We start from the raw sequence: 25,253 nt of genomic DNA, 5'->3' as shown, positions 1-25,253 counted from the left end.
AAAAAGATTTGTGCAGTGTACGGAGAAGGTGCTGTGACTGATCAAACATGTCATAAGTGGTTTGTGAAGTTTCGTGCTGGAGATTTCTCGCTGAACTATACTCCATGGTTGGGTAGACCAGTTGAAGTTGATAGCGATCAAATCGAAACAACAATTGTGAACAATCAACATTGTACCACATGGGAGATAGCCGACATACTCAAAATATCCAAATCAAGCGTTGAAAATCATTTGCACCAGCTTGGTTATGTTCATCACTTTGATGTTTGGGTTCCACAAAAGTTAAGCAAAAAACACCTTCTTGACCATATTTCCGCATGTGATTCTCTACTGAAACGTCATGAAAACGTTCCGTTTTTAAAACAAATTGTGATGGGTGATGTAAAGTGGCTACTGTATAACAATGTGGAACGGAAGAGATCATGGGGCAAGCGAAATGAAGCACCACCAACCACACCAAAGGCTGATCTTCATTCCAAGAAGGTGATGTTGTGTATATGGTGGGATTGGAAGGGAGTCTTCTATTATGAGCTCCTTCTGGAAAACCAAACAATTAATTCCAACAAGTACTGCTCCCAATTAGATCAACTGAAAGCAGCACTCAACAAAAAGCGTCCAGAGTAGTCAACAGAAAACGCATAATCTTCCATCAGGATAATGCAAGACCATATGTTTGTTTGATGACCAGGCAAAAACTGTTACAGCTTGGCTGGGAAGTTCTGATTCATCCGCTGTATTCACCAGACATTGAGCCTTCGGATTTCCATTTATTTCGGTCTTTAAAAAATTCTCTTAATGGAAAAAATTTCAGTTCCCGGGAAGAATGTAAATGGCACCTGCAACAGTTCTTTGCTCAAAAAGATAAAAAAGTTTTGGGAAGATGGAATTGTGAAATTGCCTGGAAATTGGCAGAAGGTAGTGGAACAAAAGGGTGAATACGTTGTTCAATAAAGTTCTTGATGAAAATGAAAAATGTGTCTTTAATTTTTACTTAAAAAACTGAAGGCACTTTTTACCCCACCAAATAGCAGCAGTGCTTACCTGTGGTGAGACTAGGGACTGAGTGGACCCTGAGCAAATCTGGGATACAGGTGAGAATGATCATTTTCAAGGTTTGTTTTTCTTTTGCACTGCATGAATATATTACATGTTCTAAAATTAAATTAAAAATAAATAAAAATCTTATATTTTGATGAGAGTATAAAATAGTATAATCATTTTGGAAAAATGTATGGTCATTTCTTTAAAAAAAATAAGCATACACCTATCCTATCACCCAGCAAATTGAAGGTATCTGCCAAAGAGAAATGAAAGCATACCTTAATGCAAAGAATTGTACAGGAATTTTCATAACAGTTTTTTTTTAACATCTTTATTGGAGTATAACTGCTTTACAGCGTTTGTGTTAGTTTCTGCTGTATGACTAAGTGAATCAGCTATATGCATACGTATATCCCCATATCCCCTCCCTCTTGTGTCTCCCTCCCACCCTCCCTATCCCACCCCTCTAGGTGGTCACAAAACACCAAGCTGATGTCCCTGTGCCATGCAGCTGCTTCCCACTAGCCAGCTATTTTACATTTGATAGTGTATATATGTCAATGCTACTCTCTTACTTCGTCCCTGCTTACCCTTCCCCTTCCCGTTTCCTCAAGTCCATTCTCCACATCTGTGTCTTTATTCCTGTCCTGCCCCTAGGTTCATTAGAACCATTTTTTTCTTTTTAGATTCCATATATACGTGTTAGCATATGCTATTTGTTTTTCTCCTTCTGACTTACTTCACTGTGTATGACAGACTCTAGGTCCATCCACCTCACTACAAATAACTCAATTTCATTTCTTTTTATGGCTGAGTGATATTCCATTGTATATATGTGCCACATCTTCTTTATCCATTCATCTGTCGATGTTCACTTAGGTTTCACAGCAGTTTTATTGTTAATAACCAAAAACTGGGATGAGACCACGCATCTACCCTCAGGAGAACAACAGCTAATCAAGCTCAGTGGTGTGCGGGATGACTTTCAATGCTTATACTGGCTCCCGGAATCCAAGGGACACATTTTCAGGAATTTGGCAAGCCAGACTTTATTAAAAATTGAATTATAGGAACTTGATGTAAAGACAAAAGGAATAAATACTCAAAATTCACCCTTTCCTCATTACCGTCTTGTTGCCTGTACCCTGAGGCTCTTGGCAGCTTTGGGACCTGCCAGGTGGAAACTTGGAGCTACACTAGGCTGAGGGCTCCCTTCCTGCCTCCCTCCCTGGGCGTCACCTCTGGAGCCTGAAATCCGCCAGGGCAAGAATGCAACTCATGGGATAATAGTAATCAGGGCTTGATTTATTGTTTTGTTAATTTTATAGATTTATGCATATGATGGAGATAATATTAATAATGCAGATTAAAATTTAAAAGGGGTGGTGTCTGTAGGTATCACATTGTGAGTAGAACAAAAAAATTTACAAAATATTCTCCTAATATTAAAAAACTATTACTATCCTATTCAGCAAAGAAGTCACTCACGTCATTGACAAACAACTGAAGTTCCAACAAGGTTATTTCGCTTTGATCTTACTAGTTAACATAAAGGAAATAGCAACCCAGAGTACTCTGAGACACAAGAACGATAAGGTGTTTAAGCTTTGCAGTAGATTGGTATGCAGCAATAGATAATCAATCATGAGCACCAGCCCACTCCAGGCTCAGGTCACGAAATCAATCTAGTGATTCATTGTCTGCATTTTTAAACATGGATTAGACTGGAAAATAAGAATGTAGAGCATGTGGCACAAGAGTAAGGGTAAGTATTGTTTGGTAAAAAGTTATTTTTATATAAATTTTTTTACTCATATGTTATGTACTGAGTTATGAAGTAAATTTATTATTGTAGGTGGGAGTCGGACAGTTTGAAAATACTATGCTAAGGCACTTGCCTAGAAGCAGAATTGTTTGGTCATAGGGTACATGCACCTTAAAACTTACTAGGTAGTGCTGAATTGTTCTTTAAAGTGTTTGTAACAAGCTACACTATCCCCACTAAGATATGAACTCTGGTACCTTCACATATTTGCCACATTTACCATGAAGTTTTAGATTTTTGCCAAACAGGTAGGTATGAAATTGTATCTCAGGATTTTTTTTTTTTTTAGTTGAAGTAGTTGGTTTACAATATTGTGTTAGTTTCAGGTATACAGCAAAGTGATTCAGTTATATAGATATATATATTTTTTCAGTTTATTTTCCATTATAAGTTATTACAAGATACTGAATATTATTTCCTGTGTTAAACAGTAAATCCTTGTTGCTTATCTATTTTATATATAGTAGTGTATTCAGGATTGTTTTAATTTCCATTTCTTACATACCTGATGTACATCCTTGTAAACAATTTTTGGCTGGAGTTTCTGTTTATTATGGGATAGTTGCCTCAAAGAATTACTGGTTTAAAGAGTATGAAGTTTTTTTTTTTTTTTTTTGGTGGTGCCACGCGGCTTGAGGGGATCTTAGTTCCCTGACCAGGGATTGAACCCAGGCCCTCAGCAGTGAAAGTGCAGAGTCCTAACTATTGGGCCACCAGGGAATTCCCAAGTATGAAGTATTTTAAACCTCTTGATATTATCAAATTTTATTCCAGGATTGTACCAATTTACATTTGCACAAGTAAGTGTATCACAGTGACCGTCTCATTAAATCTTTCTATTGAGTATTTCACTAAAAATCCTTTAAAATTTCCCACTATCTTTTAGACAGCTGGTGGGAAGCTGCTGCATAGCACAGGGAAATCAGCTCAGTGCTTTGTGACCACCTAAAGGGGTGGGATAGGGAGGGTGGAAGGGAGGATCAAGAGGGAGGAGATATGGGGATATATGTGTATGTATAGCTGATTAAATTTTAAAAAAATCTTTTAAAATTTGATCACTGAAAATCTATATTTCATTTGTTTTAATTTGCAATTGCTAGATTGCAGGCAAGATTCATTTAAAAATATTTGTTGCATTCACATTTTTTCTTTTGTGAATGATTTATTCATATTTCCTTTGTCTTTTTTTTTTTATATTTATTTATTTGGCCGTGTCGGACCTTAGTTGCAGCACACGGGATCTTTGTTGCGGCATGTGGGATTTTTAGTTGTGGAATGTAGGATCTAGTTCCCTGACCAGATATAAAACCCAGGCCCCCTGCATTGGGAGCGTGGAGTCTTAGCCACTGGACCACCATGGAAGTCCCTTTGCCTGTTTTTATATTGGAGTCTTAGTGTTTTTCTTGTCAACTATATATAAACTGAGGGTTTAATAGGAAAATAGCACTGTTTTCTGCTCACCATCTAGCTGGAGGCAAAGTTTTTGAGAGCACAAAACTCTGTTTTGGTTCTGCACATTGGGTTGAACACAGAGATCTATGTCTCTTCCCTTCCAAGGCCCTATTAAGGTAAAAGAAAACGTATTTGTAAAAGTCCTGGAAAACAAGTTAAGGGCATTGTCAGTTAACCAAACATTTTGAGACAATTGAGCATGAGAGAAAGCAATTGGGGTTGGAGGCTTCTGATTCAAGACGGCAGATCAAGAATACACTTTTACACTTCTATTTTCTCCTTAGACTTTTATGAAATAGATGATAGATGTTTAAAAAATAATAGGCAGCACAGAAAACTGAAGCAGTAGTAGAGGCCCTGGTTGGGTGGGGGAGGGAAAGGACTCACTTTCAAGTGGATGGTTCAAATAGGCAGAAAAACCTGCAACCCAGAGCAAGTGTGATGGGGGCAGAGGGGAAAGGTGGTGAGAAATGGGCCTGTAAACAAGAACAGTAACTGCAAGGCTGCCTGTGCCACAGCTACACCCCATCTCCCTTCCCCATTCTTGTGTGCGTTGGGAGTTTCATGCTTATAGTGGGCAAAAACCCAACTGCTCTCCTCAAAAGAAATTGACTCAACTGAAGAAAGCCTAGGCTTCTCAGCAGATGTCGAGGGCAAAATAAAGTCAAATATAAGTGCACAAAACTCATTGTTTCCTACCCAATAGAGGCAGTTCCAGCATTTCCTCATAGGAGGAGCAAAGGTGTATCAAGCTCAGTGGACGAGCTTCCTATTCCTGAGCTGGACTTTGCTTTGGCTCAACCCACACTCTGTTCTCACTAGAATTGTATGTCTGTTGGGATGGATTTGGGGTACTGATGAAAATTGTGGGGCTGGTGAAGTCCAGCTGCTCTACCCTAAGTGGCACATCTGCTATAGATAGATAGAGAGATAGATAGATAGGTGCTGCAGGAAAATAAAAAGTAATCCAACAAAGAGAACATGAGAGCTGTGATTCATTTAGAAAAGGTAAAGGAAGCTGGAAATAAAAGGATGTCTATTACCTCCTGTTACTTGGAAGATTCTCATTCCAGATTATGTGGGATTGGCAGGGTGATGATATTTTACTTCATGTCCTATTTAGCTTTTCTTTTTTAACCACAAGAACTTATCACTTTCTTTTTTGCAATAAAGAAAGAGTACTAGTAATTGGGAAGTGGGGCTAATTAGGTCATAATTTGGTTTGCCTGGGTTGAGGACCACACATTGTATGGAGCCAAGGAGTCAAGCAGCTGATGGAAGCAGAGACCCAGTGTGGTTCCCTGAAGCACACCTTTCAGTATTGGCCACATATTTTGTACTGGGAGATGTGTGGCTTACCCAATGTTAGCCTTCTCCCTACTGTAATTTTCTTGTCAGCAGGCTTGGACAGAAAGCCAATTTTATTAACCAGAAAACTTACTAGTGGGTGCACCTGCTCCAGTTCCCAGAGCATCTACCTTCACCAAACTGGATTCAAGTATTATTTTTCTTGTTGTTAAGTTGTTAAAGTGATTTTTAAGTTGTTTGAGTGATGCATTAAAGAAAATTTGGAAAGTACAGAAAAGTAGGAAGAAGAAATAAGTCATGCACAATCCCATCACTCAAAGACAATATGTTAGTGTATTTTTGGACACTCCAAATCCCTGAAAGATAGGTACCTAACACTGAAGGTAGTCAGAGTTAGACTTGTAGCTCTACAGAGAGAGGTCAGTATCCCCCAACGATACTGAGGGACTATACCCTTCACTCAGTTTCCCCTAAAGTTAACATCTTACATAACCACGGTACACTTGTCAAAACTAAAAATAGCTAATAATTACAATTAACTAAAATCAAGAATTTATTTGGAATTTACAATTTTTTTCACTAACATTTTTTTTCCCTGTTACAGGATCCCATCCAGGACACTACACTGCATGTGAGTCTTTCTTTGTTTTTCATGACCTTCATAGTTCTGAGGAATACTGGTGAGGTTTTTTTTTTTTTTTAATATTTATTCATTTATTTATTTGGCTGTGCTGGGCCTTAGCTGCGGCACGCGGGATCTTTTATTTGCAGCATGTGGGATCTAGTTCCCTGAGCAGGGATCAAACCTGGGCCCCCTACATTGGGAGCGCGGAGTCATAGCCACTGGACCACCAGGGAAGTCCCTGGTGAGGTATTTTGTGGAATATCCCTCAATTGGGATTTGTCTGCTGTTTTTCTCATAGTTAGACTGGGGCTATGCTTGTTTTGGGGAGTAAGACTGCAGGAAAAGTGACCTTGTCATTATGTCGTATCAAGGGTAAATACTATCAACAAGACTTATTGCTGTTGATGTTAACCTTGATCACGTGGTTGAGTAGCGTTTGTCAGGTTTCTCCTCCGTAGAAGTTATTTTTCCCCTTTCCAACACTGCACTCTGGGAGGAAGTGACCATGCACAGCCCACGCTCAGGGGTGCGTGGGTGGAGATTAATACACCCTCTGTATGGAGCATGATTAATTAGAATTCTTCTATAAGGAAGAGTTAGCTCCTCTCCCCAGTAATGTATTTAATTATTTATTTACAGCAGAATGGACTCTAATAAACTTATTTTATATTCTAAGTTATAACTGTGCCAGGTTTGGGCACTGGAAGCTGTTTCAGGTTGACTCCTATGTCCCTTGACAGGCCTACACGCATTATTTTTGAGCATTCCGCACTTCTGGCGCTACACGATGCTCCTCCAATCAGCTGTACTTTCCCCGAAGCAGTTCTAGAGTCAGTCGTTTCTCTAAAGAGCCCTGCCTGGCTTCTTTCACTGGACGGTGGTACTTATAAGCAAGATCACGGGGCCTACAGTTCCTTTTCAGGTGAAACTTAAGCCTGCGCACCCCGCGCAACAGCCAGGCTTGCCCGGGCCCCACCGAACCTCCCGGCCTGCAGTGCGTGCCGTGCGCATGCGCGCCGGGGAGACGTGCCGTCGGACGGCAGCCAAGACGCTGGCGTGAGGCAGTCGGAGCCGAGGAGTCCGGCAGTGTCCTTGCGCTCCCGCCCTGCTTCGGTACGTGGCTGCGGCCGGAGGCTTTGCAGGTGAATGTTCCTGTCTGGTCCGGGCGACCCAGACCCCCTCGGGCCGGGCTCACCCACCCCACGCCCTTCCAGGGAGACCCCAGGCCCGCGCCCTCCGTTCCCCACCCCGGGCGTCGGTCCCTCCGGAGCCTCTCCAGGAGACTCCCGTCAGCGCCCCCCAGCCCCACCCGAGTCCTTCCCCTCTCCTCTCCCCTTCCTTCCTCTCCTCCCCACTCCCCTTCCCCCTCGCCTCCCTTCCCCGGATCCCTCCGGAGCCTCCCCTAGAGCCGCCCGCTCGCCGCCCCTCCGGAGCAGACCCCCCTCCCCTTCCCCCTCCCCCGGTCAGTCTAGAGTCTCCCCTGGAGCCGCCCGCCCCGCCAGAGCGCTCCTGCTGCCGCCCCCTTCCTGCAGGTGATCCCCGCCGGCACCCCGCCTTTCTGCCCGCGGGGCGCAGGTCTCCGGCCCTGCAGCCCGTCTGGTCGAGGGGATTGGGGCTCTTTTTGGTTATCCTGCCGCCCGGAGGTCGCAGCCTCCTTAAGGAGTCCGGAATGGCATTGAAGCTGTGCGCTCTCGGGTGGGGCCCGCCTCCGCTCGTTTCACCTACTCTTGGTTTTGCAGTGTCGTTGGCTCTAAGTGCTTGGTGTTGTATTATAGGTCTTTTTCCACGTTTGATTCTCTCACCTAACTACATGGGGAACCCCGAAGGTCAGGGGTTTTCATTTCGCGTCAGAGTAGTGTTTTTTGTTTGCTTTTAACTCAAAAATAGAGTAATTTACACAGAAAAGTCTGCATAAATGACCGAATAGTAAAGTTCCAGGTTTTCAGCGTGAGTGGGGGAAAGGAATGAGGTGGGATGATCACAGTGTCAAAAGATCCAGGGGAACATGCGTGGTTAATTCCAAACGCTGTTGACTCTTGAGAAGCTTTCGTTGTTTTAATACCTCCTCTGTCTAGGACGCGGTGGAGCCTCTGCCAGGGGGAGCGGCGCTTAGTCTAAAGGGAGGGAAGTTCCTGGGTCTTGGTAGTCTTTGAGGAAACCAGCGCCAATGCAGGAAGTGACTTGTGTAAAAGTCACGAGGGGAATTAGGGCCCAAGCTGGGACTGTTAACTACCTGTTTATTTACGACGCTTAATGTTTGACAAATTAATGACCAAAATATCTGTGTATGTGTGCATGTGCTTCTGCGACTGGTTCTCTTGTGCTCAGGAGTGGCGCCTGGGCTGGGCTGATGGTTATTGATGGGAGGTGGGTATTGGGAAGAGAGCTGGGCAGGTGCTTGTCTGGGCTTCCCTTGTGCTTGGTGTTTACTCAGTGGGGTAGTGATTCCTTAACTCCCCCCATCTCTGAGGGCAGGAATCAAGCATATGTTGCAGGATTATCCTGGCAGATAAGAGTGTCTCGCACAGTGTAGGTGGTCAGTAAATGCTTCCTGAAGGAGGCTGCAGAAAAGAGCTCAGAACCTGACAATGGTTCTTTACTAGCATATTTTTAATGGTTTAGCACATTCTGTAGGTAAATTTCCTGATAATCTCAGGGACTGAATTTGTGAAATGTATAGGTCAGTGGTATAGAAAGAACAGATACCACTCTTGAGGTAGTCATATTACTCCTTGGGGGAAGACACAGGTTTTTCTTCTCTTTTCTTTCTTTTTTTTTAAATTAATTTTTATTGGAGTATAGTTGTTTTACAATGTTCTGTTTCTGCTGTACAGCAAAGTGAATCAGCTATACGTATACATATATCCCCTCTTTTTTGGATTTCCTTCCCATTTAGGTCACCACAGAGCACTGAGTAGAGAAGTTTTTCTTGACTCTCTGGAAGGTTTGCTATACTTCCTAGCTTGCCATCCTACATTAATATTTGGGTTCTTTCTCCTTTCCTCTGTCTTTTTTCTTTTTTACTGGATGTCTAAAGAAATTAAAGAATTACTTTATTAGTGTCAGTAACTGCCAAAAACTGCTGAGTAAAATAAACTATTAAAAATGTTACAAAAAGTGGGCTAGTTGAACCAGTCATGTTTTATTTGTTGTGTATTTGCTTCTGAACTTGATCATGAGGCCAGAGTTGAACTTTCTTGCCTCTTTGTTTTAGTCTGTCTGTCCTTTGATGAGTGCTTATTATTGGGCTTGTTATTAAGAACTGATTGCTACCTGAAATGGCCAACACCACATATGAACTGACTGGGATGGATCACCCAGTCCTTCTTGTCCCCTGTGTCGTTTTGGAGTCCTTGAAGAACAGAGTTTTCCTCTCTTTGATAAGGAAACAACTTTCACAGCTAAAATAATAGTTCTTCTAGTTAACACATTCTGTAGGTAGATTTCCTGATAATCTCAGGGACTGAATTTGTGAAATATGTAGGTCAGTGGTACAGAAAGAACAGATACCACTCTTTTCTTCTTTTCTTTTTTTTTTTTTGGCCACGCTTCGCAGCTTGTGGGATCTTAGTTCCCCGACCAGAGATCAAACCTGGGCTCTTGGCAGTGAGAGCACGGAGTCCTAACCACTGGACCGTCAGGAAGTCCCCAGATATCACTCTTGAGGTAGTCATATTATTCCTTGGGAAGATAGAGTGCTAACTAGAGGAGCCAGGCAAAGTGGGTTTTCAGTTCAAACTGTCAGATTCCAAAGGCAATATTCTTTCCACCTCTTAAGTTGGTCCCTTTTGGATTCAATGATTTTTACAGTGATTTGAGTTCATATTTTAAAATAACTTGAATTGGGGAATTCCCAGGCGGTCCAGTGATTAGGACTGGCTCTCACTGCTCAGTCCCTGGTTGGGGAGCTAAGATTCCACAAGCCTCGAGGCGTGGCCAAACAAACAAACCTCAAAAACTTGAATTGTTGAATATGGTTTGTATTTTTAAAACTTTCTGTAGGTTTTATTGGCATGTGAGTAATGTGGCTATTTTGCAACTAGTTTGCTGGCATCCTCTAGAGACCAGCAGCAGATCAGACTTTAGTGAGTTTTAGTTTATGCATTAGATCCTGCTCCAGGGTATAAATAATAGTGAAAGGTTGAAATAAGTTATGGAGAGTGGAGTTCAACAAGGTACGTCCAAAAGCTACTCCTGTTCCTTCAGAGACTAATTTAGTTATGTATTCTGGGAAGGTTTTTGGTTTGATTTTTTTTTTTTTTTTCCTTCTAGGTATGTGTTCAAATTTTGACTGTCAGGCACATCTTACTAAGTCTTCTAAGCTATTTGAGAAGCAGCCTGATGTGCTTCTGTCTTCTAGAATGTTTTAGGCAAATTTTAGTCAGGTGGATAGTGAGGAAATAATAGCAAAAATAGTAGTAATACTTGCTGTGGGAGCAGCTACCATTCGTTAGTTTTAGTAACTAACAGGTACTATGCAAACACAAGTTATTTCACCCAATTTTCCAAACATCCTATCAAGTAGATGTTAGTATTCTCATTGTGTAGATGAAGAAATTAAGGCTTGGAAAAGTTAAATAACTTGCCCAAGGTAATTTATAAGTGACTGAGCCAGGATATAAACGCAGTTCTTTTAACTTCAAAGCCTGTATGATGAAACATTAGGCTCTATGAATTTTTCAAAGCATATTATCAAAATCATACTTTATGATTTTTGATTGCTAAGAATATACTAAGTTTCTCCCCCCATTTTAAAGAACTCTTAGAAGGGAGGTTCAAGAAAATGGTGTTCATCTAGGGTTTTTTTTTTTTTTGTATGTTTGAGGATAATTCAAATTATTGCGTACATGTTCACATTTATCAAAATAATACATATACATAGATTGAAAAGCCAAATAGCACTTTAAACCTCAGAGTCAAAAAATACTCACTCCCTTTCCATTAACTAGAGACAAACATTTTCACCTTTTCTTAGCTGCCTTTTTTACATTTATATTCGGGACATGATAACATTGCTGTTGATTTAGATGTAATCTTTGACTTCTTGCCATAGAAGACTTCTGCCTCCTGTAAACACTCTTCTTGAGTCCACCAGACTCTCTTAGATGTCAGGCTCTGTCCCTTCCCCTTCCCCTCCCCCGCCCCCCAACACTGTCCTCCAGTCTGGACTGGTTTCTTTTCTAGGCCTGTGGCACAGCTGTCTCCCTGGGACTTTCCTTCACCTGCATCCCCTAGTTCCTCTTGGTTTATGCTCTCATTTTGGTGGAATACATTCTTCGCTAGGCTCTGGAAACAGGGTAGGGTACATGGAAGGTAAATCTTAGGTCTTTCAGCATGCGTGTAAATGTCTTTATTTTATCTACTTGATTGATAATTTGACTGGGTATGGAATTCTGGCTTGAAAATAATTTTCTCTCAGCATTTTGAAGATATTGATCCATTGCCTTCCAGCTTCCAGCATTGTTGATGAAGATGCCCTAATGCTTTGTTTATCCTTTATGTGACCTCCTTTTTGCTCTGGGAAGTTTTTAGGTTCTATTCTTTGTCCGTAGAGTTCTGAAATTTCAGTTATAAACCTTACCGAGGATCTTTTAAAATTCATCTTAATGAACACTCATTAAATGTCTAGAAATGTGTCTAGAAATGTATTGTCCTGTTCTGGAAAATGTTTGTATAGTACTTTTTTTTATACTTCTTTTGCTGGTTTATTTGTGAAACTCTCCTGTAAGCAGGATGTTTTATATCCCAGGCTTATCCTGTAAGTTTTTTCATCTCTTGGCCTTTTTTTTTCTTTTTTTCCTTTCAGAGAGATTTCCTCCATCATGATCTTTTCAGTTCTTCTATTTTAAATTTTGGTTAATCACGTTTAACTGAGAGCTCTGAATGTTCCTATTTTAGAACATTTTGGTTTTGTTTTTTGGTTACAATATTGTGTATCATCTTTCTGATAATAGTAATTTTTTAAAAACGTTTCCTTTGCTCCCTGCAATTGTCTCTGATTCCTGTGAGGTTTTTGAGTTTTTTTACTTTTATTTTTTTCAGTCTCTTTAAGCTTCCTCAGATGTCTGAACATACATGCTGTTTCTATTTAAGATATTAAAAAAACTGATTGAAAGTTCATGTGTTTGTTTAAAGTTTATCACTTGATGAGAATCCCTGTAGGGTTTTAGGCAGAGACCAGCTTTTTTTTTTAATATCTTTTTAAAAATAAATTTATTTATTTTATTTATTTTCGGCTGCATTGGGTCTTGCTGCGCGTGGGCTTTCTCTAGTTGCGGCGAGCAGGGGCTACTCTTCGTTGCGGTGTGCAGGCTTCTCATTGCGGTGGCTTCTCTTGTTGCGGAGCACGGACTTCATTAGTTGTGGCGCATGGACTCAGTATTTGTGGCTCGCGGGCCACAGAGCACTAGCTCAGCATTCGTGGCACACGGGCTTAGTTGCTCTGTGGCTTGTGGGATCTTCCTGGACCAGGGCTCGAACCCATGTCCCCTGCATTGGCAGGCAGATGCCTAACCACTGCGCCACCAGGAAAGCCCGGAAACCAGTTTTTTTATAGAAAAAATGTCAGTATCAATGAACCTTTGGCTGTGCCCTTCGTCCAGAGCTAGAGAGTCTGGGAGTTAAGTAAAGGAAGAGGACAGGGAGTTTAAGACATTCACTTACTCTGTTACTCCTCTAAGTTTGGCATCTCTCTTCCACTCTCAGCTACCCCTGGTGTCCCCAAGACTAGAGCCTCAGTGTTTCAGCTTTTCCAGAAAGACGATCCTCAGGATTGGGGAGGGTCGTTGCCTGGATGTGTAGAGGGCCTACTAACTCTTCTTAAAGACTTTCAGTAAATTCTGATATTCTTCCCCACCTTCAGCATTATCTCATACTTCCAGTTTCTGAATCTTTACAGTGTTCTGTGGCTAGAGTTGGCTTGCTGTGTTTTGGCTTATTAGCACATGAAAAGCAGAGAAAGCTTTTTATATTTTATATTAGTTACTACTTGTTCATTTGCCTTTAAAACTTTCTCAGCGTTTTTAGCATCTAATCTGCTTTTGTCTCTGCTGCGATTCTCTTTGTGTTTGTGGATTTATGCCTTGTTTTCCCCTTAACTGTCATTTTAGTTGCGTTTCAGGAGAGAGCAGAGTTAGGTGTTTAATCTGTCATTAATGTTGGAAATAGCAAAGCAGTCACCAGCATGGGTGATCTTTACGTTATTCATAGATCTTTTGTCTTGGATTCTCATTTTTAAATTTTTAAAATATTTATTGATTTCTAGTTTTGGCTGTGTTGGGTCTTGGTTGCAGCATGTGGGATCCTCTGCTGAGGCACGCGGGCTCCTCGTTGCGTGGTTCAGGCTTCTCTCTAGTTGTGGCATGTGGGCTTAGTTGCCCTGCGACATGTGGGGTCTTAGTTCCCCGTCCGGGGATCGAACCCGTGTCTCCTGCATTGGAAGGCGATTCTTAACCACTGGACCACCAGGGAAATCCCTGGATTCTCATTTTAATGTCACTGTTGTGTCTTCTGTCTTTGAAAATAACTCTCATGTGATTTGTAGTGTTTAGTATCAAGAAATATGTATTTTCCAGAAATATGTAATATTTCTATATACTGTAGAGGGAAAAATGGGAAGATGGATTTTTTTTTTTTTTTTTTTTTTTGTGGTACGCGGGCCTCTCGCTGCCGTGGCTTCTCCCGTTGTGGAGCACAGGCTCCGGACGCGCAGGCTCAGCGGCCATGGCTCACAGGCCCAGCCGCTCCGCGGCATGTGGGATCTTCCTGGACCGGGGCACGAACCCGTGTCCCCTGCATCGCCAGGCGGACTCTCAGCCACTGCGCCACCAGGGAAGCCTGGGAAGATGGATTTTTAAAGTCTGCCTTTTTTTCTTTTTCCCTTCAGAGCACTGGTCCTAGGTAACCTCAACGCAGGGCAGGCTAGCAGGATTCAGGGCCAGGAATTGGTCTAGGCTAATGAGTAGGGTACCTGTTTTAGGCAGTGGCATGTGAATGCTCTATAAGACTGAGGGCAAGTAGGCTGAGTGATAGGCAATGTTTTCTCCTCCTCTGCTTTGTGGTCAGGGTTCAGGATACATTGGAGGAGCTTGGCAGGGGACAGACTCTAGATAGAAGGATTTAGCTGTGGTCCAGCATAGGTGAGGTGGGTCATTTGGGAGCAGATGAGGCAGCTGCTTATTTAAGTACTTGTTACCCTTGGCGTCTCTTACTTACATGGCCCAGTGTGGGGGTCTGTATTGTGTTACATCTTGCTTATGGGTTGGGAGCCAGAGGCGAGGGTGCTCCTGCTGATGAGGCAGTATGCTCCAGTGGTGATGGGATACCAACATGGTACCTGACAGCAGAGGCTGGTAGGCACAAAGGACACATACCCCTTTAATGGAGATAAAGAACTTACTTTTCTGCCCTCAGAGGACTGCCCATCTTGCGGTCTCTGCTAGATGGTAAAATGTCCAGCCTCAGTCCCCCAAGAAGATGACTGTTGGCTGATAATGTTGCCTGATCTGAATGAAGACGCCACAGATGCTTTAGGAAGCTCCTTTATTTTATTTTTTTAAAATAAGTTTATTTATTTAATTTTTGGCTGGGTTGGGTTTTTGTTGCTGCATGTGGGCTTTCTCTAGTTGCGGTGAGTGGGGGCTACTCTTCGTTGCGGTGCACGGGCTTCTCATTGCGGTGGCTTCTCTTGTTGTGGAGCACGGGCTCTAGGTGTGCGGGCTTCTGTAGTTGTGGCACGCAGGCTCAGTAGTTGTGGTGCACGGGCTTAGTTGCTCCACGGCATGTGGGATCTTCCCGGACCAGGGATCCAACCTGTGGCCCCTGCATTGGCAGGCAGATTCTTAACCACTGTGCCACCAGGGACGTCCAGGAAGCTCCTTTAATATCCTCTTGGCTTCTTCTGACTTCTGGAGATTGGCTTGTAAGTGCTTGCCCAGAAAGTGCAAGTAACCAAACTCAGCGCATTGCTGAGGGTGTGAATCCAGGGTTCTTTTCCAGGAGTCATTTCTCCCCAGCAGTGTAAGTTTTAGGATGGTTTGAAACCTGTTCCTGCGGTCTTCTCTGCTGCCTATGTAGCAGTACACTTGAGTCCTTAACTCAGAAATCTAGACTTCTTGTCTTAAAAAGAAATCCTAACATCTTAGACAGTAAACAACAAACAACTCTTACTTGTTAATTCAATAACTGTTTGAATTATTTACTGAGAGGAAGGAATTACACAAATCAAAGTGTTTAACCTTTTTTTAACCCACCCCGCACCTCCCCCACCCCAGTTGTGAAATTGAAGTCACATTGGAAGGTGTGTTTCTCTAAAACATTCTATAGTCATGTATATGGTTTTAATCATTTTATACTTAGGATGCCTTTTAGTCTCAGTTGGTTCTAATGAACCATATTATTATTTTCACATTGGCACCCATGTTGTCACAATTTGGGCATTAGATGCCGTTTCTTCAGCTGGTTGACTTTTTTTTTTCCTGAAATCATCTTTGTTTTTTTGACAGTAAGACAACTTAGGCACATCTTGAGGTGTCCTGTCCCTGAATTGTAACCAGTTCGTTTTCAAGGAGTACTGGCTCCTTTTAGAGGAGACCAGTATTAGAGATAAAGATCTGGACATGTGAGATTGTTTCACATAATGACTAACGGTAGACAGGATGATACCAGATAAGAAGCTGCTTGAGTCCGCAGAACAACTAGCCTTTTATAAAAAGTCCTGGGTTTCTATTGCTAATTTCAGTTCAGGTTTCTTTCTACCTTGTAATCTAATTTTCTCTTTCTTTAATAGTTTGGAACTATTTTATATAGGCACGCCAGAGATATGTTTATAATGTTGTCCTCTTGATGGAGAAGGTTTTTTTTCCATTTTAAATTCTTGACTCCAGTGGCCTGAAATTGATTTCCAAGTTGGCTTTTCAGTTTTCTCTTTTCTTAGTACATTTATTTATTTTATTTATTTATTTTTGGCTGCGTTGGGTCTTCGTTGCTGCACGCAGGCTTTCTCTAGTTGCGGTGAGCGGGGGCTACTCTTCGTTGTGGTGCGAGGGTCTCTCATTGTGGTGGCTCCTCCCATTGCGGAGCACAGGCTCTAGGCACACAGCCTTCAGTAGTTGTGGCTCGCGGGCTCTAGAGCGCAGGCTCAGTAGTTGTGGCGCACGGGCTTAGCTGCTCCGCGTCATGTGGGATTTTCCCACACCAGGGCTCGAACCCGTATCTCCTGCACTGGCAGGGGGATTCTTAACCACTGCGCCACCAGGGAAGCCCCAGTTTTCTCTTGTTGACATCCCTTGAGCCACATCTACCTGAGAAGTAAAAGAAACCCCGCCTCACCCCAAAGAAATGCCGAAGAAAACATAGGCACAATATCTGGCGACTCAGATGCTGACCCATACAATTAGTAGATAACTGGAAAGCTCTAGGTCCTTAAGGAACTCTGTTTTTAACTCTTTATTCTCCTGGATGCTACTGGTGGTGGTGTTAATCTTACAGCCACCTAAAGTTGTTGGACTCGGATTCTTGAAGACCTGTGAATAAATGAAGCTGTTCTTAATGTCATTGTTAGGCTGAGCTGACATTTTGACTATTATGATTGTCAGCAAATAACAGCCAAATTAATATCAAGAATCATGAGAGATTTAAAAAAATTTACCACAGAAGTTCGGGAGACTCCTTCCTGTTGCATCACATTTTTGCACTGTTCATTTGGTTCCATAACCAACTCAGAAGGTACCAGCAAAGTTGTATGACAACATTTCAGTCAGGTTTTAAATTTGTATTGTATCTAGGTAGCTCCCAATACATTCTACAAGTAATTTGTGATCTATTCCCAGCTATTTTCCAAAGAAAAATAAATGAGTTTATGTTATGATCGTAGGAAGTTTTAGTATAAATATCCAGGATTTGGCATGAGTTGAATACGTGTTATATACCCTTCCAGTTTTATGTTCTGGGGTAATAGTATCACTGCAGAGATGTGATGCTATCTATAACACTCCATCCTCTATCTTTTTAGCTTACAAGTGTAACCTGTTTCTTCCATTAGAATGTAAGCTAACATGAAAGCAGGGGTTTTAGCTTGGTCACTGCTGTATCCTTAGTGCCTGCTGCAAGGCTGGGCACACATTAGATGTTCAAAGAATATTTGTTGAATGAAAATATGTTGGTATTATTTCTGTGCCTCGAATCCTTTTGGAAGTAAATGATTGTTTTAGGATGTTTTAGGCTGCAAGTTGCAGGAAGCTAGTTCAACTCAGTTTAAATAATGAAGAAACGCATCGTTTTGCTTAATGGAAAGCCTTGCATTAGCGGGAGATCCCTGGTTGGGTGAGTCAGTGACTCAGCAGTTAGCGCTGCCATCTCAACAGTCAGCTGCCCTCAGGCTCGTCCCTTCACTGTCAGCAGGTGTCTCGCAGCAGCAGTGAGCAGTGTGAACAAGCACTGAGAGAAAGAGAAGAGACTGACTGTGCATCTAGTTCATCTGGGACTGTACGTTTGAGTACCTAAATGTGGGAGGGAAAAATGAAAAACGTCTTTCCTTTCTTGGTGAGGACAGACAGCATGAATTTGCAGAAACTGCAGGGAGGCTAAGAACCTTCAGATTACAGGATTTTGGAGATGCTGGAATATAGGATGATTTGTGAGACTCGAGCCATTCTTAGACATGGGGAAAGTTAAATGAGGGAGAACTCATTTGTTCTTTTGAAGTGCCCACTTGGGCTTCTGCTCCATTTTGCTAACCTTCCAAACCTTTGTGCCTTAAGGAGAATACCTAAAACTGCTAAAGTAGAAAACAAAAGTGGCCCATAATCTCAACCTCCAAATAATATGTGTTGATTTCAAAAATAAAATGATACAATACTTGCAAATGTTTTTTTAAAATTTATTTATTTAATTTTATTTTTGGCTGCGTTGGGTCTTTGTTGCTGCACGCGGGCTTTTCTCTAGTTGTGGTGAGCAGGGGCTACTCTTCGTTGCGGTGCACGGGCTTCTCATTGCAGTGGCTTCTCTTGTTGTGGAGCACGGGCTGTAGGCGCGTGGGCTTCAGTAGTTGTTGTGGTGCGTGGGCTTCAGTAGTTGTGGCACGCGGGCTCAGTAGTTGTGGCTCGCGGGCTCTAGAGCGCAGGCTCAGTAGTTGTGGTGCACGGGCTTAGTTGCTCCGTGACATGTGGGATCTTCCTGGACCAGGGCTCGAACCTGTGTCCCCTGCATTGGCAGGCAGATTGTTAACCACTGCGCCACCAGGGAAGCCCCGCAAGTTGTTTTAAAAAACTTAAATAGTACAGAAAGGTGTAATAGGCCTGAATAGTCACCCTCTTTTCTGACACATATGCAGCACTGCCTCATTCCTCTCCTCAGAGGTACACGTTGTTAACAGTTTTTATGATTCCTTCCAGAAAATAGCTGTGTGGGTATCAGCTACGTGTGCTCATCAGCACATACTGTTCTACTTCATTCCTTTTCACATCTGCATAAATATGCCATGGGTGGAGGTGCTCATTAAGCAGTCCTCTTTCGTGGAGCCCTTTGGTTGGGGCTAGTGTTACACATGTGTTGGTGAACCTGTGTATGTTTATCAATGAGGCATATTTCTAGTAATGGTGAGAAAGCTAGGTCAAAGTATATGAATATCTAAAATTTGGATGGATATTGTCAAATTTCCCTCCCAAAATGTTAACAACAGTTTTCATTCCTGCCATTATGCTTTCTCCTTTCTGGGTATCATAGTTTTTTTCATTTGTGGCCCTCTGATAGGTAATATTGTTAACTTGTGATTTGAATTTTGTTAGTTGAATTGAGAGAGAAATGGAGTAGCTTATGAGTTTTTTGCCCATTCATGTTTCTTTTCCTGTGAACTGCCAAATGATTGTTGTTTCTGTTATAAGTGAGCTTTGTATGTGAAGGAAATTAACTCACTGCTGCCATATATATGGTTGTAAAACGTATTTTTCTTAATCTTTTATTGGTCTTTTTGACTTTATTTTTTGCCACTCAGATTTTTATTTTTATGGAGTTAAATTTATCAACCTTTTTCTTCATGACTTCTGGTGTTCTGCTCTGACCTGGCCACTCCACCTGCTGACACCAGTGCGCACCTTACTGGGCTGTGTGCAGCTGTGTTCTAGGGCTGCTTTATGTCTGTTAGATGTAAGTGGAGTTAGACTTAGTTAGGTGGACAGGGTGCTGAGGCTAAAGCCTAGGGTGCGCGTGGGGGGTTGTATTGGCCATATTAAGGAGGTACTGGGTAAATTCCAGGTGGCCAGTGAGGTAAAATGGCTTTGGTCCTTTCCTCAGCTGACACTGAAAGGGCTAAGGATAGAGAGACCAAAGGGCTGTGATTTTGTGATATAATAAGAAACATATGAACTTCTAAAACTCTTGGAATTTCCTGAGAGATAGAGGTACTAGGGGTGTCTTTTTGTTGTCTTTTTATTCATAATAAACCCCTTTCAGCCATATCTAAGTTTATGTTAATGAGATGATGGGCCCCTAGATAACTTCAGGGTAGGGCTGGTTGCCAGAGGGACCAAGCTTGTGATGAGCAGGTTAGAACTTTAAGCCCCAGGGGCTTCCCTGTTGGTGCAGTGTTAAGAATCCGCCTGACAATGCAGGGGACATGGGTTTGAGCCCTGGTCCAGGAAGATCCCACATGCCACGGAGCAGCTAAGCCTGTGCGCCACAACTACTAAGCCTGCGCTCTAGAGGCCGTGAGCCACAACTACTGAAGCCTGCACACCTAGAGCCCATGCTCCGCAACAGGAGAAGCCACCGCAGTGAGAAGCCTGTGCACCGCAACGAAGAGTAGCCCCCACTCGCCGCAACCAGAGAAAGCCTGCGTGCAGCAACAAAAACCCAACGCAGCCAAAAATAAAATAAATAAATGTATAAATAAAAAATAAAAAGAACTTTCAGCCCCATCCCTGGACCTCCAGAGATGGTAGAGAGGCTGGAGATGGAGCTTAAGGACCAGTGTCCAATGATGTAATCAGTCATGGCTACCTAATGGAACCTCCTTAAAAACCCCTAAATGACAGGGTTCCAGTGATCACATGGAGATGCTGGGAGAATGGTGGCTGGAGAGGCATGGAAGCTCTGTGCTCTTCCCCCAATCCTTGTCCTCTGCATCTCTTCCATCTTGCTGTTCCTGAGTTGTATCCTTTTATAATGAATAGGTAATAGTAAGTAAAGTGCCTTCCTGAGTTCTGTGAGCCATACTAGCAAATTATCGAATCTCAGGAGGGGGTTGTGGGCACCCCCAATTTATAGATCAGAAATATGGGTGGCCCAGGACTTGTGTCTAAAGTGGGAGCACTCTTGTGGAACTGAGCCCTTAAGCTGTGAGGTCTGATGCTAAGTCCAGGTAGTTAGTGTCAGAATCTAATTGAATCAGTAGACATCCAGTTGGTGTCCTGAGAACTGGAAAATTGGTTGTTGGTATGGAAAAACCCCACACATTTGGTGTCAGAAGTGTTGTGAGTAGAAACAGCTCATACGGGTCATTCTGTTTTCTGGGTATAATTTTGAACCTGCCTGTTTCTTCTTCTACAGGTGGAAAGATGGCGTTTGTGAAGAGTGGATGGTTGCTGAGACAGAGTAAGTACAGGACGTGAGCCCCTTGGGCTGGGTTTAGTGTTGCCTTAGGGCACATCTTTATTTCTGTGGCTGACACTGCCAGTGTTTACAAACAAATAACAAAGTCTTACTAATGTTGTTGCCCTGGATTTCCTCTTGCAGATTTTTAGAGCTCTATGAACAGTTTTTCTGCACACGTGGAGCTTCTTGGTTGCTGGCTTGACAGGAACCAGGGGACAGTAATAGTTCCTGCTGGTTTCTCTTTTCTCACTAGCGTGCTATATTATTATTATTATTATTATTATTATTATTATTATTATTATTATTATTATTTGGCTACGCCGTGCGACAAAGTTAGTTCCCCGACCAGGGATGGAACCTGTGCCCCCTGCAATGGAAGCATAGAATCTTAACCACTGGATGGCCAGGGAAGTCCCTAGCATGCTGTATTATTAACGGCTGACCTGAGGTTCTTGGATCTACCCAAGCTGAGCTGATATATTGCCATGGAGCTGAGCTAATATATTAGCATGGAGGTACTGCTCGCTTTGTGGGAAACACCTGTCTCATCTGGGGATTGAACAGTGACCAGATTCTGAAATACTAGAGTCTTTAATTATAGATTAAGATTTGACCCGAGGGAACAAGTTTATCGAAAACCAAATCTTTTGTGTCTCCAAAAGGACTCTGGAGAAGGGACTCAGTTCTTTTTTTATGGGATTAAGTTCATTTTCTTAGACTCATCTCTATGGGCTTGCATATACTTAACTCTGCTTATCTCTGAGGCTGCCACCTTAAGTAGGATTCATAGTATGTTTTAAAGCAGGAAGGAGCAGCTCTGTTTATTGCAGAAAGAGTAAGCAGATTATTCTGCTGTGTTCTAGAAAGAGCAACATTAAGGGAAAAGTGACTAGTATATTGTTTATGACTCCAGCAAAAGCTTGAGTGGTGATACATACTGTACTGTTCAGATATGAATTTGTATTTAAGGAATATTTTCAATACTTAGCTAAAATTGAGCCTAGCAAGGAAGAATGGACTTGCATACCTTAGACGGTTTATAAAAACTATTTATGAAGCTTGTTTGTGTTCCCATTGTACAGATTTTTATATCAATATAATTATCACAACAGCTCTGTGAGGTGGGTGGCATTACCCCAGCTTCCAGCTGAAGAAATAGAGGTTCACTGATAACTGGTCCAGATGTTAACTATGGGTGGCAAATCTACATTCAGACTCAGGGCTGTCTCGTTTCAACATCAGCACCCTTTCTACCAGGAGACGAGCTTTCAGACTGTCTGTCCTGTTACTAGTTTTACGTTCTCAGACCTGGAGCTGAACAGGTGTCCTTTCAAGGTCTATGACAGTTCTGTAGTCTAAGAATAGATGCAGCTATTGTATTGTTGGCTTAAAAAAAAAAAAAAAGTTGTGACATATTGGAATCTAGCCCCAATGTTTGTGTAAGTTTCCTTGTCTTGGGTTTTGAGGATCTTGGGTGATCCTAAAATGGTCAGGGGACATGGAGAGCCTTGCTCAGACCTGGAGGATGTGCCTTCCCTTCCTGCACTCTTTGAGGGCAAGTGTCTTTTCTCCATCATGACTCAATGTAAATGCTCTGTCAACATAAGTGAACAGTGACCCTTTTGACAATTTTGTGCTTCCCATCAGCACTTAGCATGATGATGTACACAAAATAGGAGTTCTGTAAATAAGTTGTACAGACTTTTCCACTGTCTTAGTTATGGTTATCTCAAAAGTGTGTATTCGTAAGACTTATTCCATTTCCCAATCTCCTGATGTTGGGTTGATTTTTCCGTCTTTGCTAAAGCAGAAGCATCATTCATAATAAACTAAAATGAGGTGAGTTGTATTATATTCACTGAGTTGCAGAGCAGCAGAGATACACATGTAGTTAAACATATGCACCACTGTCTTCAGGTTTCCTTTTCTTGCCATTGGCAGACTCTTAGGCCTCAGTATCTGGACTCTGGAGGACAGCTTAATTTAGGGTTCTGCAGTCAGGCCTTTGATGGCAGGTGCGATCCTTGGGTAGAACTCCCCAACCCGGTGATTACACCTGTCTGTGTTCGGGTGGCTCTCTTTGGTAGTTTCTGCACAGCTCAGTCACTGCCAGTTAAATGGATGCTGGGTGTCACTTATTTATCAGTTTGGGCAAGTGCTGTGGTTGCCTCTCAGCAAGGTGGGTGTTTGATAGTGGTAAAAGAAATTTGGAAGGCTGCTGGGATGAATATTTGGAATTTGTGCACATTGGCCATGAACAGGGTGGGATCTATAGGAACAAAAGATGCAGCCGGTAGCGTATGGATGTGAGAAAGGTGCAGGGGTAACTTTTAGATTTCCCTTTTGGCTGACAAGGAACTTAGAGTTTTATGAAGTTAAATGCCTAGTCCAAGATTACAAATGAATGGATGAATTCTCTCAAACCGATAGAGACGTGTGAGTTAGTAGGATGGATGCGTGCTGGGTAGGAGTCAGGCCCTGGGCCTGGGTCAGTGTCTGGGTGTGGATGTATCCAGTGTCTGAGCCTGCCTCTGCATAGTCTTAGGCAGGGAGACTCCCCACACTGTGGGCTGTAAGGGAAGGTGAGCATTAGAGAAGAGTATATGTGAAGGCCCTTCAAGAAAAAGAGAAGTTTTTCCAGAAGAGGAAAGTATTACTGTTATTTGTGTGTAGAGGCTTTACAGTTCAACGTTTTCTGATCAATCTAGCAGTTAGATACTACTGGGAAGGATTAGATATACCACATGGAGAGTTAAATGTTAGACATGTTTCATTAGCTCAAAATCAAAGTTTTATTGAACTTTCTTTTTTTAAAAAATATTTTGATACTTTTAAGTTGGCAGCGTTCTCAGTAAGATCGAAGTTCTCATCTTAGAGCATGCTGCGTGCAGCCCTGGTACAGCATGGGTGTTCATGCAGTTCGGGTCTGCTTTCACTTCCATTTTGATGGACTGCTCTGGGAAATTGTATGCAGGTATACTTTTGGGACCAGAGGAAAGTTTCTTTTGTTTCTGTTACCGGTGAATTAAAGGACAAAGTCCTTGCTTTTCCACTCAAAGGCAACATTTCCCACTTTTTTTCAGGTACTATTTTGAAGCGCTGGAAGAAGAATTGGTTTGACCTGTGGTCAGATGGTCACCTGATCTATTATGATGACCAAACTCGGCAGAGTGTGGAGGATAAGGTCCACATGCCCGTGGACTGCATCAACATCCGCACGGGACATGAATGTCGGGGTAAGTGGGTCTGTCTTGTCCAGCTTCTGTCGCCTGCCCTTCTGCTTTCTTGATGGGAGTTGATTCTTCTTCCTTACCCATTCTGCTTTCATTTACAGACCAAAGAAGGGTTTCATCTGGGAAGAGGTAACCAGATGAAACCGGACACTTGGATTATGACCCATGTGGGTTGGCAGATTAATTTTCTCCTCTGAATCAGACCCATCAGTCCACATTTCCGTTCTCTCTCATGGAGAAGGTGGTGGAAGACTAAGGAACCAGAGTGCTGGGAACCCCAAGAAGGATGGAGCTACCCTAGGCAGTATAGATTTTGTGACTCAGAAACTGGCTTATTGATAACAACTCTAGTCAGTTTCTTAAAATCCATGATGTCTTTCAATATAATTATCACAACTATTGAAGGAATAGTTTTTTTTTTTGTTTTAATAAGCATAGACTTTTCTATTTCTAATTAATGGCATATGTAGACTTCCCTGTTTGTTTTATTAGCTCTGTTGCTATTTGGAATAAAGAGGCTGCTGTAGTAACCATTGGTGTAATAATATCCTGCCCCTATAAGTTCTTGAAACACAAGCCTCTATGGACTAGCTATTGAAATCCTTACTTAAACCAGGCTCAGATATCATAGGTCTTACTTCTTGGTACACAGAGATACTTTAAACAACCGATTTTCACTTTTAAAGCAGCGATCTAGTTTGATGCTTTGTGAATAAAAGCAGTAAGTATTCTGTTAACTGATGCTTTGCAACACTTTTCGTTGTGCTTATTCTTCTAATGTCTGGGCTATTTTGTGTATCACCATATGTGGATCGTGCTCTGGAAGAGGCTTACATGTTTCTCCAGCAGGAAGTTTAATTAGAATGGAGTAATGATTCATGTGTTTGGTTCTGTACAGCAGAACAAAGATGTTTTATAATTGTAATGTTCTGAAGTTCTGGTCCTTTGCTTATCTGAGCTGTTAAGAAATCCTTAAAAAAAAAACTATGTAAATACTCCTGTATCCTATATATTTTTCATAGATATTCAGCCTCCAGATGGGAAGCCAAAAGACTGTCTGCTGCAGATTGTTTGCCGAGATGGGAAAACCATCAGTCTTTGTGCAGAAAGCACAGATGATTGTTTGTAAGTTTTTTTCCAGGGTGTTTAATTTTAAAAGTGTTTTCTGTTTTAATTTCCA

At 42.2% G+C, this 25,253-nt stretch overlaps 1 protein-coding gene across 4 annotated transcripts in view; it reads left to right on the top strand.

Annotated features, from left to right (window-relative positions):
- The first annotated feature begins 7,252 nt into the window (after positions 1-7,252).
- Positions 7,253-25,253, top strand: part of PLEKHB2 (pleckstrin homology domain containing B2) — a 49,667-nt gene continuing 31,666 nt past the window's right edge. For 2 of the 4 annotated variants that reach the window (XM_067742314.1, XM_067742313.1), the window contains exons 1-4: positions 7,253-7,393; positions 20,796-20,840; positions 23,924-24,076; positions 25,096-25,198. In XM_067742314.1, the coding sequence (XP_067598415.1) occupies positions 20,804-20,840; positions 23,924-24,076; positions 25,096-25,198 (293 nt within the window). In that variant the 5' untranslated portion in view covers positions 7,253-7,393; positions 20,796-20,803. The remainder of the gene's footprint in view (positions 7,394-20,795; positions 20,841-23,923; positions 24,077-25,095; positions 25,199-25,253) is intronic. The other 2 variants (XM_067742312.1, XM_067742315.1) reach the window with 2 other exon arrangements.

The sequence above is a fragment of the Pseudorca crassidens genome, chromosome 6 (assembly GCF_039906515.1).
Source record: "Pseudorca crassidens isolate mPseCra1 chromosome 6, mPseCra1.hap1, whole genome shotgun sequence".
NCBI classification, from domain to species: domain Eukaryota; kingdom Metazoa; phylum Chordata; class Mammalia; order Artiodactyla; family Delphinidae; genus Pseudorca; species Pseudorca crassidens.
The sequence above is the reverse complement of the archived record's forward strand: the minus strand, read 5'-3'. Positions and strand labels throughout refer to the sequence as shown.